The following is a 16,071-nucleotide window of genomic DNA, read 5'->3' on the forward strand; positions in this document are numbered from 1 at the left end:
ATGAATGAATCTTTGAGCCAACGAGTGGGCACTTATGGTTTACTCAATAAGAGAACGTGCTTTAAATGACTAAAGCATTTATTTGTTTACCAAACATAGAACTTAACTGAATTTTTCTTGGAGGAGATTTTGAACCATAGCAACAAGAATACAGAAGTGGATTTTGAACTGATCGAAGATGATATGAGCAATGATTCACAGATGGAAGGAGTGCAGTTTGAAGGAACAGTGACCAACTTCCAACTCCAACAAATTTCTCAAGACTCATCCAGCATAATCCAGGAAGAGGAGGTATGTTCTATAAATCAGGCTTTTAATTCACGACGTTCAATTCCAACTTGCACTACCCATCATAGAGTTCGTTTTTTGTGCAATTTCACAGCTATTAACTACGGAAAGTTCAAATCTGTTAGTTGGAAAAAACAAAGAAAAAAAAAAGGAAAAGCTTTGTGTTTGAAACTCCGAAAAAGGACTCTAAGGGAAAAAAATAAGGAAACTAAAAAGAGTTTTTGTTGGTCTTAGAGGTTTTTTAGAACTTACAACAGATCTCCTATAAGAGATGAAGATTAAGAAAATTTTGAATAATTTCAAGAAGTTTTCTCTAGTCAAGGTTATTGATAAAAAACAGAATGAGATTGAGAATAGGAAGGAAAGTTTTCTTTTTGTAATGAATGCTTCATTGGTTAAACTAAAACAAAAGAAATATTCCAAAAGATTAATTGATTGTGGAGTAGGAGAGTGTCAAGTTAACTTGTTGAAAGAACTCACAAGTAGGGGTGGATTTGAGCCTAGCCGAGCCGAATAACTAGTCAAGGCAATACGAACTCGAGTTCGGTTTGAGCTAGAACCTTAAGCTCGAGCTCGGCTCGGTTCAAGCTTGACTTTAGAAAAATGTTTTATAAATATAAAAAATATTTTTATTTGATATTTAAAAAATAAGAATTATTTTATATTATTATTATTATTATTATTATTATTATTATTATTATTATATGTATCTATTCAAGCACATCTTGCAAGCCCCATGAACCAAGCTTTATTAGGCTCAAGCTCGGTTCAAAGCCCGGTTGAAACCGAGACAAGCCGAGCTCGAATAGCTAGTGAAGAGCTCAGCTCGTGGCCACCCCTACTCACAAGTGATTCCATGCTCCTATTCCTTTTAGAGTCAAGAAATAAGTGGGTTAGGGGTCCTGTCCTGCAACAGGCCCGGGGTCACAAAATTTTAAGTTAGAATTGCCAGGGAATTGGATCTACCCTAACAATTCAAGCTCTAAAAGAGATCCAAAAAAAAATCCAGACATCATTTTTCTTATGGAAACTAAGCATTCTCTACTAGGTTGTAAAAAAAAATAACTTTTCTAAAAAATTGGAATTGTTGGGGTTGTGATGCAAAGGGTCATAAGGGTGGTTTAGCTCTATTCTGGAAAGATGATGTAATAAGCAAGATCTTGTATGCTGACCAAAATTCTATCCATGCAAAATTAAAAGAGGCTGGGAGCAAGTCTGGTATTGTTCTTTCATTTATGGAGAACCCAAAAGACAGTAGAGAAAAGCTTTTGTTCAAAAGTGGAGGAAGTTGGAAGAGTTAGTTAAGGGTCCTGGATGTGCTATGGAGATTTAAATTTAGTCTTTGATCCTTAAGAAAAAGTAGGGGGAAGGCCTTGTAGTCCAGCTTATGTAAGGGAAAATAAAAATCTGTTGAGTGATTGGGGTTTGATGGAGATTCATAGTCATGGCTTCAATTACACTTCGTCAAATAAAAGGGAAGGTAGTAGAAACATAAGAGCAAAACTAGGCAGAGCTTTGTATAATCAATAGTGGAAAGATCTATTTGCAAAAATTATAGTTAAGGTTTTCATATCCCTTGGGTTAGATCATTTACCGATTTTGGTTAGTAATGAAAGAATTGGTAAGTGGAGGAGGAGACTGTTCATAATGAAAGCAATGTGGTTGGATCATGAGAATTTTCAAGAGACAATGGAGAGGAATTGATCTAGATCTCAATCGGGACCAATTCAGGATCAATTTTAGAAAAAAAAAATTGTTAATCTTAAGAAAAGCTTAAAAGTTTGGAATAAAGAAATCTTTGGAAATTTGAGAAGAAACATTGATAGGCTCAAGTTGGAAATAGAGACATAATTAAACAAGAAAGATCTTAAGGACAAAGAAAATCTGAATAGACTAGAGGCAAATCTAGGAGTTTGGCTAAAAAGAGAGGAGTAGATGTGAGCCCAAAAATCAAGGATAAATTGGCTTCAATGTGGGGATAAAAATACAAAGTTTTTTCATTCCTTAACAATGAAAAGTAGAAACATAATTCATCATTTGGAAAAGGAACCTGGAATATGGGTAGATATTGAGGAGCAAATAGAAGAAACTATTTATCAACATTTGGGAGGAATTTTCAAATTTTCACACCCCCAAGGAAGTGAAAAAATTCTTAGTAATCTGGAGGAAAATCAAAACAATCTTGTTTCAAATGGCTCCTCTAAAAGCTCTTGGTCCTAATGGCTTTCAAAACCTATTTTTTTCAAAAATTCTAGAATGTGATGGGCAGAGGCCTTATCAATGCTACCAAGGATTTCTTCAATGGAAACAAATTGCCAAGTGACTTCAATCAAACCTACATTGCTCTAATTTCGAAAACCAAAAACCCAACCAATGTCATCCATTTAAGGCCCATCAGTCTTTGCAATACAATTTACAAAGTTATATCAAAAGTCCTTGTTAACAAAGTCAAACCTTTGTGCAATAAAATCATAAGTGAAAATCAAAGTGCTTTCACTCCAGGAAGACTAATCCAAGATAACATTTTAGTGGCTCATGAAGTGATCAACTTTATGAAAAAATCAAAAGGAAAAAAAGTCTTGGATGACTCTAAAGTTGGACATAAGGAAGGCTTATGATAGAGTGGAATGGATTTTTTTTTTGGAAAAAGTAATGGGAAAACTGGGTTTTGGAAGAAAATGGATAAAAGAGGTTATGGATTGTGTCACTATATTGCCATATCAAACCCTAGTCAATGGAGCCCCGGGGAAAAAAATATGGCCAAGAAGAGGCCTTGGACGGGGAGATCCTTTATCTCCCTGCTTATTCCTTTTTTGTTCTGAAGCTTTATCTGCTCAGAAAAAAAAAATCCTAGAATCAAGCTAAATATATTTTGCCCTATAATTTCTCACATTTTCTTTATAGATGATAGTTTCTTCTTCACTAGGGCTACTCCCCAAGAAGGTCAAATTCTTTTAAAAAGATCTTTTGTTCAACAGGTAAACCTGTCAAAGTCTGATCTTTTTCTTTTTTTATTTCCAAAAAAAATCTGCATCCAATACTCCAAAAGATGATGGCTAGAAGTCTAGGCATAAAAAGAATTGAAAAGCTTGATATCTATCTAGGTCTCCCAACTGCTTTTGGTAAGTCGAAAAGGGATCTTTTCCATTTCCTTATTGAAGAGGCAAAAACCTCTAACTAACATAAGCAATTGCTATCTTGGGGGGCAAAGAAGTTCTTATAAAGTAAATCCTAACCACCATCCCTTTATATACAATGACTTGCTTCTTACTGCCAAAAAAGTGTGTGATGAGCTAGCCAAGGTACATAGGAAATTCTGGTAGGGTGCTTCATAAAACTAGAAAAAAATATCAATTAGGTGAGTTGGAAGAAAATAAGTAGGAATAAAAATGATGGGGCTTAGGTTTCAGAGACCCATACAACTTCAATTTGGCACTTTTGTCCAAACAAGCTTGGAGGTTATGTGGAAGACAATAACCTATGGGTTAGATTAATTAGAGCAAAGTATCTTAGAGGCAATGAATTTTTGAATGATAATCTTCCAAAGAGAGGCTCTTGGGGTTAGCAAAATTTGCTTGTAGGAAGGGAAATTCTCAGACTGGGAGCTTGCTAGGATGTTAATACAAGTGAAAAAAAAAATCAAGAATTAGAAAGATCCATGGTTAGGGGATATCCCAAGCTCCAAGCTAATGAACCCGAAACCTCCAAGACCCAACCCAATCTTTGTTAGTGATCTCTTCGATCAAGATAGGAGATATTGGAATGTGAACTTGATCAGAAATACTTTCTCGGAGTTGTTATTCTAAAGATTAATCTAGCTCAAGGTAACTGGGAAGATAGACTAACCTGGAAATGAAGCTCCTCTAACAAATCCTCAATCAAGTCAACTTACTTTTTGGCTAAGAATTACATAATTCAAGATCTAGACTCTTCTCAAGAGAGTCAAAATAGCCTAAACAATAAGCTTTGGAAAGAAATCTGGAAAATAAAAATCGATTCAAAAATTAAAATGTTTGTTTGGAAGTGTTGTTGGAATGGTGTGTAGCTGTAGGAGAAAATATTGCTTCAAAAGGTATCATTGATTCTCCAGTATGCCAAATTTGTGGCAAGGAGGAGGAATCAATTTTGCATGCGTTGTTGAGATGAACATGCAAAACTAACCTGGTTTGGGTCTATTAGCTACAACATTGACATGGCAGATAATTTCCAATCTTCTGGGGCTTTGTTGAGTCACTGAATAGAAAAATGTTCTCAAATTTTAGTAAGGAAAGAAGAGCTTTTGAGTTTCTTTACTTTGTTAATTTGGTCAATTTGGAAAACTAGGAATACCTCCATCTTTGAAAACTCCAAACCTGATCCTTACATAACCCTCTAGAATTGTAACAGGGCTTTGGAAGGAGAGGATGAAGACTTTGCTGCCATGATGGCAAAATACTTTGCAAGGTCAAGTTAGATCGTCCAACCAATGTTTTTGGCAAGTTCCCCTAAAAAGCTATATTAAAGTAAATGTGGACGGGGGTTTTAAAGATCCTGGGGTAGCTAGTTTTGGAATTGCGATCATTGTGGTCACATTCTGACAATCTCTTTCGGTCCTACACCAAGTTCTTCTCCACTTCAAGCAAAAGTTGTGGCTTGCTTAAAAGGAATCCAACTGATGCATCGACTCTTTGCTAGAAATTTCATTTTGGAAAGTGATAACTTGACTCTGGTTCAAGCCTTGAAACCTAAGGATTTGGCGTCTGTCAATGAAGCTCACTTCTTATGCAAGGATATTCTCTTTTTTTGTAATGGGGTTGAGCCCTTATATATATAAACAAAGAAGTCTATAAATTTTCTCTTTTTTTTTGAATTTTTTATTTTTTTAATTTCATGTCATTTTTGAAACAATTAATGAGATGCACTTTCCCAATAACTTAAATAATCTCTTCTCCTAAACTACCTCCCCCACTTTCTCCAAAATTATCTCTAATTCCTATTTATTTCCAAAATTATCTCTAATTTAGTAGTGAGTTTCTCTTTTAAATTATCTATAATTCCTATTTACTATCTCCCTTACTTTTTATTATATCTATCTAAAGAAAGTTTGGATAAAAAAAACTTATGAATTATTTAAATATTCTAACAAAATTATATAACAACTTTAAAATATTTATTAAAAACACAAAATATAATTTTATATTTTTACAAAATATATCACGAAATTATGTACTAACAATTTAAATATTTTTCAATTATTTAATAATATGTAATATCTTTAAATAAATAAAATTCAGATAACTAAAAAAATATTTTATAGATTATTTAAATATTTAAATAACTAAATATTTATCATAACTAGATTTTAAATAGTTAAGATAATGAAATTATGTAATAAATTAAAAAAGTTTCTTCAAAGTAGAAATATGGGAAATTTCCCAACTTTTTCATATTAAAAATTATATTTAAAATAGAAAATATTAATATATATCCATGGTTAGGTCGTTAGATTTTGGTTGGTTTACAAATGGCCAAAGTGAAACTGATTCGACTTGGTCAAATTGGGAAATTTTTGAATCAAAGCGAATCTAAAATACTAGAAAACTGATAAACTCGAGCCGAGTTGATCGAGTTGGTCAATTTCATCAGTTTGATGAATAAACTAACTGAAATTAACTATTGTTATTTTTGTATTATAACAAATTTATTAAAAATAGTATATAAAATATGAATAATTATTAATTATTTAAAAAGTTGAAAATATAAAACAATTGTATACTCTTATGTGTTTCTATTAGGGTCATTTAATAGAACACGCCTTATAGTTTTACATATTTACTTAAACCTACCTTATAGTTTTCATTTTACTAAAACATCACATATATTTTACAACTTATTTACTTAATCAACCTTTCATTAAGGAGTGTTTATTTTGCCATTAGGCCCATGATTTTTTATTTCGAAAATACCCTCAGCACTTTTTTGTACAGAAAACAAAATTGACCAAATATAACCAATAGAGTGGTTGCCTTTGTCTTATTAAGGGCAAAAATGGTATTTTTATTTTTTTTCTTTTGATTAAATTTATTAAAATAAACATTAGGGTCAATACTATTATTGAATAAAAAATTGATTAAATCCATTACAAATTATAAAATGATTTTTTAGTAAAATGCTAACTATATAGTAAATTTTAATAAATCAATAAAAATATAAAAAATATTTTAATAAAATGACCCTTTTTTAGTTTAATAAATCCAGTGGAATAGCTCATATGTTAGCCAAAAGAGGTTTGAATGATGATGGGGAATTCTTACAGGCGATGCCAAGATGGCTGGGCCATTGGGCTACTAGGTTGAACCCAACAATTCGATCCGTAACCCTTTTGTTTCTGTTTTCAATGAAGTTTAATTTCTATACCAAAAATAAACTGAGTTTTTTATTAATACCAGAAAAACACCGAGTTTTTCTTAGCTCCTTCTATTAAGGACGCTTGCGTCCTTCCGAGAACCCTCTGAACGGCCATTTTGGTTGCAATTGCAACGGAGGAGCGAAGTGAACCAGCCGCAGCCGCCCACTGCAATTGAACGGTGCCTGCGTGCATGGTGTGGACTTGCTGTTTTCTTTGGTAATACAAATCTTCTGTTCACCAAACCTTTGTGGCTGTGAGGCTGTGGACGTTGCTTGCCCGCATCTGTGAGCGTAAGTTACAGTGAGCGAGAGAGAAGCTGGAGATGGTGAGAGAGGTTTTGGTGGCTTGCAGCGATAGGAGCATGAGTTTAGGAATAACCGTGTGGGACATGAATACTGGTGATCGGCTACTCCACATACCCACTTGTGCTTCTCCTTTTCATGGACTGCTTTGCTTGAGGAACCAGTTTCTTGTGGCCTCTCAAGCGCATAAACATGGGTCTTTTGGTGGTGGTGCCATTTTCCTCTGGCCCTTGAACAAGGTCATTAGTCTATCTCCCTTCATTATTGAAACAATATATGCATACATCAGATTTATTTTTATATTTGTGGTCACAAATCAATTTACGTATGTGCTTGTAAAAAGTTTTGGTTTACGTTTATTTGTTTAATTCTTGCAAAACTCCATTTATTTGCTTATTTGCTTGTTTGTTTTGCATCAATTCTTTTCATGTATTTATTTTGTTTGGTTCTACATTTGCTTGTAGATTATTCAGATCTGATTGATCATCTCTTTGTGTGTCCTTATCAGTTTCAGCGTTTACATGCAATTCGCTTTTTTTTTTTAATCATCAACGGATCCTTCATTGTTTTTTTCAGTTGCTACTTGATAACGTGGTAGGAATTCTTCCCGGTTTATTGCATTTTTTTTTGTAAAAACGATTGCGTTGCTTATCCATTCATCAGTCATTTCTACTTTTTTATACGTATATCCTCTCTGGTTTATTTTGGGTTCTCTTTTTCCCCTTATTGTTTTCTTGTTCAAGAGTCAATACCAATCTCATACCTTCATCCAATTATTCCCTTCTCAATAATCAATTTCCAAAAAAAAAAAGATCGAGCAAAGAATGGCAGAATTACATAATCACTTAAGAACATTTCTTATATGATATGAATATTTAATTTACGAGGTTCCCTTGCATTGTTCTGTTGTAATATGGTTTCTATCTTGTTATGGGTTTCAGCCTCAATCTCCTCTCCGAAGTTATCCTATAGAGGCCATTGGGCCAATTTCCTCCACGAAGGATGGGCTTTATCTTGTTGGCGGAGCTCTTTCTGGAAATGCGTATGTTTGGGAGGTAAGTAAGAATGTCTCCTCGTTTAGTTGGTTTAGCTTCTTTACGGGTCTATTAAAAGGAGATCTTCTACATCATAAGCTGTTACTCTGATCCTGTCTATATTCTATATTCTAATTTGTTTTCCGGGATATCTTTGCAAGGGTTTTATAATAATCCAAAAGAATGTACTTGATGAAATGGTTTCAACTTACAATAAGTTGTTATTTGGCCCCATTGATGTTGTATCTGTTTAACGATGGGCTCATTGATGGAAATTTTAATCTAAAGGTTCTGTCTTTCTATGCTAGAATCCATGACATTGTTGAATTCTTTTTTAGATTATGAGTGGAAGACTGCTAAAGACTTGGCGTGCTCATCCGAAAGCTTTGAACTGTCTGGCCTTTTCTGGTGATGATTCTCTTCTTATTTCTGGTTCTTGTGATGGTGTGATCCGTATATGGTCTATGATCAGGTAAGGACCAAATATGCACACTTCATTAGTTTACAGCTTGTGCAGTTCAGTTTTAAGGAATTAAATTCTCTCCCACTCGTGTGTTAATATGTTGCTTAATCCATCCATATGGAAGTTTGCTGGACGTGACAGATAGTGGAAGCTTGCCTTCTTTTATCCATTGCTGGTCTGAGCACCACTCCTCCATAACTGGTTTTTTAACTACAGGCAGCTCAAGCTCAGTTTTGGTATCGAGCTCTATGGATGGCACATGCAAGGTCCATAAAACAAATTTTATGTACACTTTGCTGTAGTAGTTCTAGTCTGCCTCTTATTGTTTATTTTTGGGTAAATCTGACTCTTCTTACTCTAAGAGAATTATTTGGTATTTTATAGGTCTGGGACTTGATCTCAGGAAGGCTTTGTCATACGCAAGCTTTTCCAACATCTGTGACTGCAATTGCTCTTGATTCTGAAAAGCAGATATTGTTTTCTGGAATTGCAGATGGTAGGATATTTGTCAACATACTCAATGTTGGACTTGGACTTGAAAACTCTGCTGTCATTTCAGAAGGCCCCTCAATGGTGCTAAGAGGACACAAGTAATGTATGATGGTCTCAAGTTTCTAAAAACACATTGGAGGTTTTACTTGAATTAGAGACTTGAATCAACCGAGTAATAGCATTCCTTGATGGTGCCTGTTGAACTAATGTCCATCTTACTGATAAAAGAAAACAATGTCCATCTTCCATTAGAACTTTGCTAGCTATTCTTTTATAGATGATGAACTTATGGGTTCAAATGCCATGAAAAACTAACATTAAATGAGTTGGTTATGCATGGATACCACAAACTCCACAAGGGAATTAACAAAACTAATATATTTATGCATATATTTTGAAAAATAGGAATCAGTTTTTTGATAATTGAAATAGGAATTGGTTTTTACAGATTAAATACTTTCAATAAGAAAATTCATGTATAAGCCAATAACCAAATCAAGTTGTACCACCTTAATTAGAACTGTAGTTCATGTATAGCCAGAACCAACATTGGGTAATGGCCTTTCATTGGTAAATCAATATATGAATAAATGTGCTGATTCTCAAGCCATCATATGAGTTATGGAACTGAGGATCCTTTTGAATGGCTCTTCAGGGGATCCATAACCGCATTGACCTTCAGTTTTAGTGGATCATTGTTGATATCTGCATCAGAGGACTGTACTGTCTGCCTTTGGGATGTCTCGGATTGGGTAATCACTCGAAGATTCAACTATCAGAAAGGTAATTTTTTATTCAGTTTTGCTGTGCTGCTTTCTTCTTTCTAGTGAGTTGAATATTTAACCAAGTATACAAAATTTGAGATTTGGTTTGGTGTACAGTTCTGGCAAAAGTGAACAGAATAAAGTTTATACGTCTCCTACTTTTTCATGCAGGGCGGATAACTAATCTAGTGGTGATCCCCCAGTCATCATTGGTTTCTGTTGTGGAAAACCATCAGAGAGTTTGTTATGGGCTTCGTGTTCCTGTGCTGGACAAGTATCCTCAGCCAGTAAACAGCTCCAGTGGAACCGTCACTCTGCTACCCACATATTGTTCAATTGAAGATGGTAACATGACAACTTTTCGAAGTACTCATTCTCTTAACCAGCAGATCCTTGACTTGGAGGTTCTCTCTCTCTCTCTCATACACACACATACAGAAGGAAAGGAAAAGGCCGAACAGGCCTCTGACATGTAAAATTAAAACTCGATTATTTCAATGGTTAATATCATGTGGAAGTGTATAGTTAACATTGACTTTGGAGGTAAGACATGGTTGATCGAGTGCTCCTCTTCCAATGGGTGGTCGGGATTGCCCACATCATCTCTCCGTGAGATTGAAATAGTAGAGTACTTCCATCTACTACACCATGTCATGTATCATCTGACCTCCGTAATGTCATGTATATATGAATTGACTTATGCACGAGTTATATATGCAAGGAGCAGCCTTCTGAACCCTTTTTTTTCGTAATTTTAGCAAGGGCGAACACCTGAAGCACTACAAATGAAGGTGGAGATGAGTGTTGAGAACCGAATGTGGGCAACGAGAATGGCGAAACACGTGACAGAGATGAACAGGCACTTGCAGTCACGTTTATTAGACTTGGTACAATACAGGTTATCATTATCTTCAGATCCTGATTTTTCTACAACCGAAAGGAGAAAGAAGCTCAAGCTTACAGTCCACAATCACCTGAGGAGGAACAATTAATCACTTGAGCCAATCCCATGATGAGGACAAAATAACGGTTGAATGAAAAAGCTCAATGATGGGAAGGACAAAACAACATGGATAAATATATGGTCATTATCAGGACAATAGGAATTACTACAGGGAAAGGCCAAAAGGGCATTAGGAATTTCTTGTTCTGTTTTGTTGTATTGTGATTCCCAGAGAAAGCTAGCTCCAAACATCTGCCATTAAAGAGCTCTTGAGAAAAATATTTCTTGATTTAGCTTGGAAGATATGCAGTTCTAAAGTGAGGTTTCCTTAGCTCCTTCAGATATCACCATGAAAACTTCAGCAGAATTGTGCTATCAAATTCAAAACATCCAAAGAATGGCCACCAGTAAAATTCCAAGTAGCAACACCAGGCAGTAAGCTAGGCTTTCTGCGTTCTAAAGATATAATTGAATATAGCAAAACAAAATTGGACTGCAATTGCTTTCAAATTTGATGGAATGGTATACATCTCAACTATAACTGGGTCGTGATTACAAGGAGCAAATAAGAGTTGGGCTGCGTTTGGCATAAAGAATTTTCTCACCATTTTCCATGAACCGAGGGTAGCCCTAATCTTATTCTCATGATGTAAAATGTAAACACAGTGGTAGTCAGCGGATGGTTGTTTCCGAAGACCTGGGATTAGGGGTGTGGACCAAATCATAAAGAATTTTCTCACCATTTTCCATGAGCCGAAGGTAGCCCTAATCTTATTCTCATGATGTAAAATGTAAACACAGTGGTGGTCAGCGGATGGTTGTTTCCAAAGACCTGGGATTAGGGGTGTGGACCAAATTCCGTCCAATTCAATGTCTGGACCGTTCAATCTCTTCAAATGTGTTTTGATTTAGATTAATTATAACCAAAAACCTGGTTCATTGACACCTATATTCTAATCTTATATCAATGAACCAGATGTTGATTCCATCCAGCCCAATCCAATATAAATTTATTACGGATGGACCAGGTCTAATCCAATCTAATAAATACTTTGGATCATTAAATCTGGATTGATCCAATTTAATATATCTTGTTGGTCCGTCCAATCACACTTCTAATAGGAATTGAATTGCGCTTTAAGTTGGATTGGTGGGAAGCCAAAAAGTTTAAACTTAAAGTGAGGTCCTTGAATGGATTTTTATTCTCCAACATGGACAAGCCAAAAAGGAGACCGAGAACTACTAATTTGCTACTTGATTATAGGTTTTATTAATATGACGTAGAGAAACGCCTGCAACTTTCCAAATGACCTTGAATCTTGAGAATTCCATTCCATTATTACATTATAGCAAGAAGATATAATGGAGCTTTGATCATTTTCTTGAGTTTCCTAATTGGAAATGAGACATATTTGATATTTCAGCTCCAAAATGCTTTGCCACAAAATTCAGTTTAGGATAGTGGAATTCAATTAATCTATGCTACCGAAAGTTGGCAAGTTGCAGGACCCACTTGAAATGTTTCATTTGACAGACACACATGGCTTGTTTTGTGAAGTGCAATTTCAATTTGCACCAGTGCAAAAGTATTGTAGATAAGTAGTGCAAATGAATCGAGTATTTCTTTTTTTTTTGCTTCAGGTTTTACTCTGTTTTTGTCTATTTTCAGCCAGCGCTGATGAAATAAAATAAAATTTAAGTAAATCAAATTAAGGCTCCGTTTGGTTTACAGGAATAAAGGTTTGGAATCGGAATTGGAGTGGGCTATTCTGATTCCAATTATTTGGTTGGGTGGAATCGGAATCCCATTCTCATTCGTGCTGGAATGACATTCCTCCATTTGAAGGAATGGCCATTCCCTGCCTCTCCCTTGGGAATGAGTTCTCATTCCTATTGGTTTTAATTCTCATTCTCATTCCTTTTCAAATCAAACCGACTATAGGAATGGAGCATTCTGATTCCGATTTTGGAAGATTTCGATTTTAATTTCGAGTATGAACCAAACGGACCCTAAAATTCAATGGCTCGTTTCTGTTACCAAAAATTAAAAGTAGTTATAAGTTAATAGGTAAAATTGTGGGGAAAGTCTCAGTATTTAACCGAAATCCAGGGGACTTGTAAGCAATTTAATCTTTGGGATAATAAGTGCTAGCATGCTTTGGACACGAACCAGTTGCCAGCTGGCTGTTCACGAGAATCTTTCTGACTTTAAAATATAAGTTAAGGCAATATGTCCACGTGTCGTTCAAATAACCGTAAATTGTTTCCACGGCGTGTGGTGTGGAGAGTAGAGCGAGCGTAATCTTGGGCCGCTTGAACTGGTAAAGATCCTCTTCGATTGGGGTGAACTGATGAACTCAATTCCAATTGGGAATCCTTCAGGCCTTCTGGTTCTGGGTACAACCAAAACAAAAGGAGTGAACAACGGATGAGATTGATTGATTGTTCTTCCATTTTTACCCAAACATATCTCACTCCTCCTTTCCACACTTCTCCTTGCCACTTGTCCAAAAAAATTTGGTCCACCAAAATTTTCATAATATGAACGGTTGTGATCTGCCACGCTGTCATTAATAAGCCATAAAAGATAACGGACGATGAGCCAGCTGCCAGCCAGCCAATCAGGGCTCTTTCGATTCTCATCTCACATGTGAATGTGATTGGCTTTTGGCTTTCACCGCTATCTTCCTGGGTACCGACGCAACTCGCAAGGAGTGGAGTGGAGCTGTGGAGGTGGTGGCCCAAAGTTAATAGTTGATGTTACCCGAGGCAGCGTTAATTTCCCAAAGTCCAAACAAGCCCCACTCTCCTTAAAAAGTCGAACCTCCACCCTAAACGCCTAAACCCTCTTTCGCGTTTGCTTCTCTCTCTAAAACCTCTCGCTCGATAGTTCAACTCAACCTTCGCCGCCATGGCTGGAATCTGCTGCAGAAAGGCTGTGGCTCCACATTTAACAAAGTGGTTGAGGCTCGTAATGAGCCGATCCTACGGAGCATCCGCCGCACTTCAATACGATTACGACTACTACGAGGAGGAGGAGGAGGAGGAGGACTACGGGTCTGGCCGGGATCAGCGCTCAGCGGGACCGATGGCAGATTCCGAAGGCTCGATCAAGGGGAGAGGAGTGCAGTGGGTGTTCATAGGCAATCCCAGCGCAAGGAAGCATCTCTATGCCGATAGGCTCTCCAAGATTCTTCAAGTCCCTCACATTTCCATGGGCGGCCTCGTCCGTCAGGAGCTTAATCCTCGTTCCTCCCTCTACAAACAGGTCCACAATCTATTTCTTCTTCTTCTTCTTCTTCAATTTAGTTTTTCCTTCATTTTCTTTCGAGTTTTACTTTGAATTGATTTAGATTGTCTCAATCTTTACCAACATCTTTCTTTCTTGTTAGAGCTCGGTTCCTTTTTTTTTTCCTCTCTCCTTCTCGTAAATTGATCAGTTAACATTAGCGAAGGTGACTTTCGCCTCAGTTATGGCCAATTGGCCAGAGTTCCTTGACGGGCCACCTGCCAGGTTTGATACCTCGGGTGGTAAATTTGATTTCATTCTGAGGGTGTTTCTGTCATTTGGCGGGGAATAGGTGGTCGCTCACTCTCTTGATTCAGAGAAACCCTAGCTGGCATCGTCCGTAGTTAACGCAAAGGATCAAGGACATTTCTGTCTTCTTACATAGGGTCTACTCGTGTGCAAAAAAGTACGGGAGAATGACTGTTCAGCCCACCCCCAAGAATTCTTACTCCACCCTACCGTTGGGTAGTTGCCCATTCAGAATTGATGCGGGTGGTGTTTAGCGTGGGGTGTTTGACATTTTGAATTGTTGTAGATATGTGAAATTTAGAATTCTGCGATTGAGTGCAGTGTACTTTTATCTGATATCGTCGTTTTTAAGTCAAATTTCCATGATATCAATGGTGGACCATCGGAAGAGCTGATTATAATTCATTTGAAATTCCAGTTATATATTTTACACTGAACAAGCAAATTTTCTGTATTCTGGTTAAGTTCATTCGCATGGCGTACTCACTATTTTTTTCTCCAATTTATATTTTAGATTGCAAATGCAGTGAACCAAGGGAAGCTGGTTCCAGAAGATATTATATTTGGGCTTTTGTCAAAGAGGCTGGAAGAAGGATATTACAGAGGTGAAACCGGATTCATTCTCGATGGCATTCCTCGAACCCGAATTCAAGCTGTAAGTTGTAACCCTCTCTCTTTCAGTCAAATTCTTCGTAAGCTTGTGTTTAATTTAAATTCTCATGCTGGATTGGTTGTTTCTTTCCAAGCATATATAAATTTCACTTTTAATTGCACGATCATGATAATTGACATGTTTTATGTCTGGGGGATGTTCCACCATGGCTTCTTAAATACTTCACAGGAGATCCTTGATCAAATTGCTGATATCGACCTGGTGGTGAATTTCAAATGCTCAGAGGATTGCCTGGTTAAAAAGCACCTGGGAAGTGGAATCTGTTCTCACTGTCGAGAATCCTCCCTTCATGAGAGCGGTTTGGGGTCAACAAGTATACTGAAACCATCCTCCCCTGATACAGAAGATGTCCGGAAAGAAAAACTCCGGATCCATGCAGAACAGGTATTTTACATTCTTGTTCAGGCTATCAAGTTTGATGACAAATGGTAATGGTAATGGGTTTTCAGCTAATAGTTTCTTCCTGTTTCCATTTTCTGTATTCATATCCTTCACTTTTTTGAATAAGGAAGAACTAAAATGGAAGGATTAGTATGGTTCAAGGCTTCAAGCTTTTCCTTGCATTTTCCTGCTATCTTTACACCAAAACTAAAGGGGAGGGAGAAAAAGAAGCTGAAATTCTTGTCTTCATGATCATCTTCTTAAATTATGAGCTGAACTTCTGGGTTAATATTTCTAACTGGAAAATGATCTTTCCTCCAGAGCAAGCCATTGGAAGATTACTACAGGAAACAGAAGAAGCTTCTTGATTTTGAGGTTGCTAATGGACCTGGGGAAACGTGGCAAGGGCTTTTGGCCGCATTACATCTCAAGCACATCAATGCAAGCCACTCTTCATACAAATTGACAGTATGATTCAAATCAGTTTTGACTCCAACAGTCCCGTACCATTATAGGTTTATTGTTGTAGTAAATATAAGCAAAGTGAGAAATGTAGAGTTGGATTTCTCTGTCAAATATTTCTATGCGAATTCGTAGATTTTGTATGCTGAGGATCCTCCCACAGTGAGCGCGACTTAATTTTGAGTTTGCAAGCTTGTAATTTAGTTCTGGCGAGATGAGATATAAAGAGAAACTGGTCTCTTTGAGTTGAAAAGGCTAAAGCTTTTTCTGTTATATTTTGATTTGAGATGAAATTTTCCATATATTATTTCATTTGAGAGATGAAGGTTTGTTTTTTACTGTT

At 36.4% G+C, this 16,071-nt stretch overlaps 2 protein-coding genes across 3 annotated transcripts; both read left to right on the forward strand.

The window, feature by feature from the left end:
- The first annotated feature begins 93 nt into the window (after nucleotides 1-93).
- On the forward strand, nucleotides 94-11,000 carry LOC104591678 (protein ROOT INITIATION DEFECTIVE 3-like). 2 transcript variants are annotated; one of them, XM_088902719.1, is made up of 8 exons: nucleotides 94-291; nucleotides 7,920-8,033; nucleotides 8,351-8,484; nucleotides 8,600-8,741; nucleotides 8,860-9,065; nucleotides 9,623-9,750; nucleotides 9,903-10,135; nucleotides 10,490-11,000. In XM_088902719.1, exons 1-8 carry the CDS (start codon nucleotides 184-186, stop codon nucleotides 10,721-10,723), a joined length of 1,299 nt encoding a protein of 432 aa, XP_088758845.1. In that variant the 5' UTR covers nucleotides 94-183; the 3' UTR covers nucleotides 10,724-11,000. The 2 variants fall into 2 exon arrangements, with proteins under 2 accessions (XP_088758845.1, XP_010248940.1); XM_010250638.3 differs by lacking the exon at nucleotides 94-291 and adding an exon at nucleotides 6,737-7,217.
- A 2,466-nt stretch (nucleotides 11,001-13,466) lies between these two features.
- LOC104591677 (P-loop containing nucleoside triphosphate hydrolases superfamily protein) lies at nucleotides 13,467-16,066 on the forward strand. Its single transcript, XM_010250637.3, has 4 exons — nucleotides 13,467-13,942; nucleotides 14,727-14,867; nucleotides 15,054-15,269; nucleotides 15,588-16,066. Exons 1-4 carry the CDS (start codon nucleotides 13,586-13,588, stop codon nucleotides 15,738-15,740), a joined length of 867 nt encoding a protein of 288 aa, XP_010248939.1. The 5' UTR covers nucleotides 13,467-13,585; the 3' UTR covers nucleotides 15,741-16,066.
- The last annotated feature ends 5 nt before the right edge of the window (nucleotides 16,067-16,071 follow it).

The sequence above is a fragment of the Nelumbo nucifera genome, chromosome 4, assembly GCF_055504915.1.
Source record: "Nelumbo nucifera cultivar China Antique chromosome 4, China Antique-T2T, whole genome shotgun sequence".
In the NCBI taxonomy this organism is placed as follows: domain Eukaryota; kingdom Viridiplantae; phylum Streptophyta; class Magnoliopsida; order Proteales; family Nelumbonaceae; genus Nelumbo; species Nelumbo nucifera.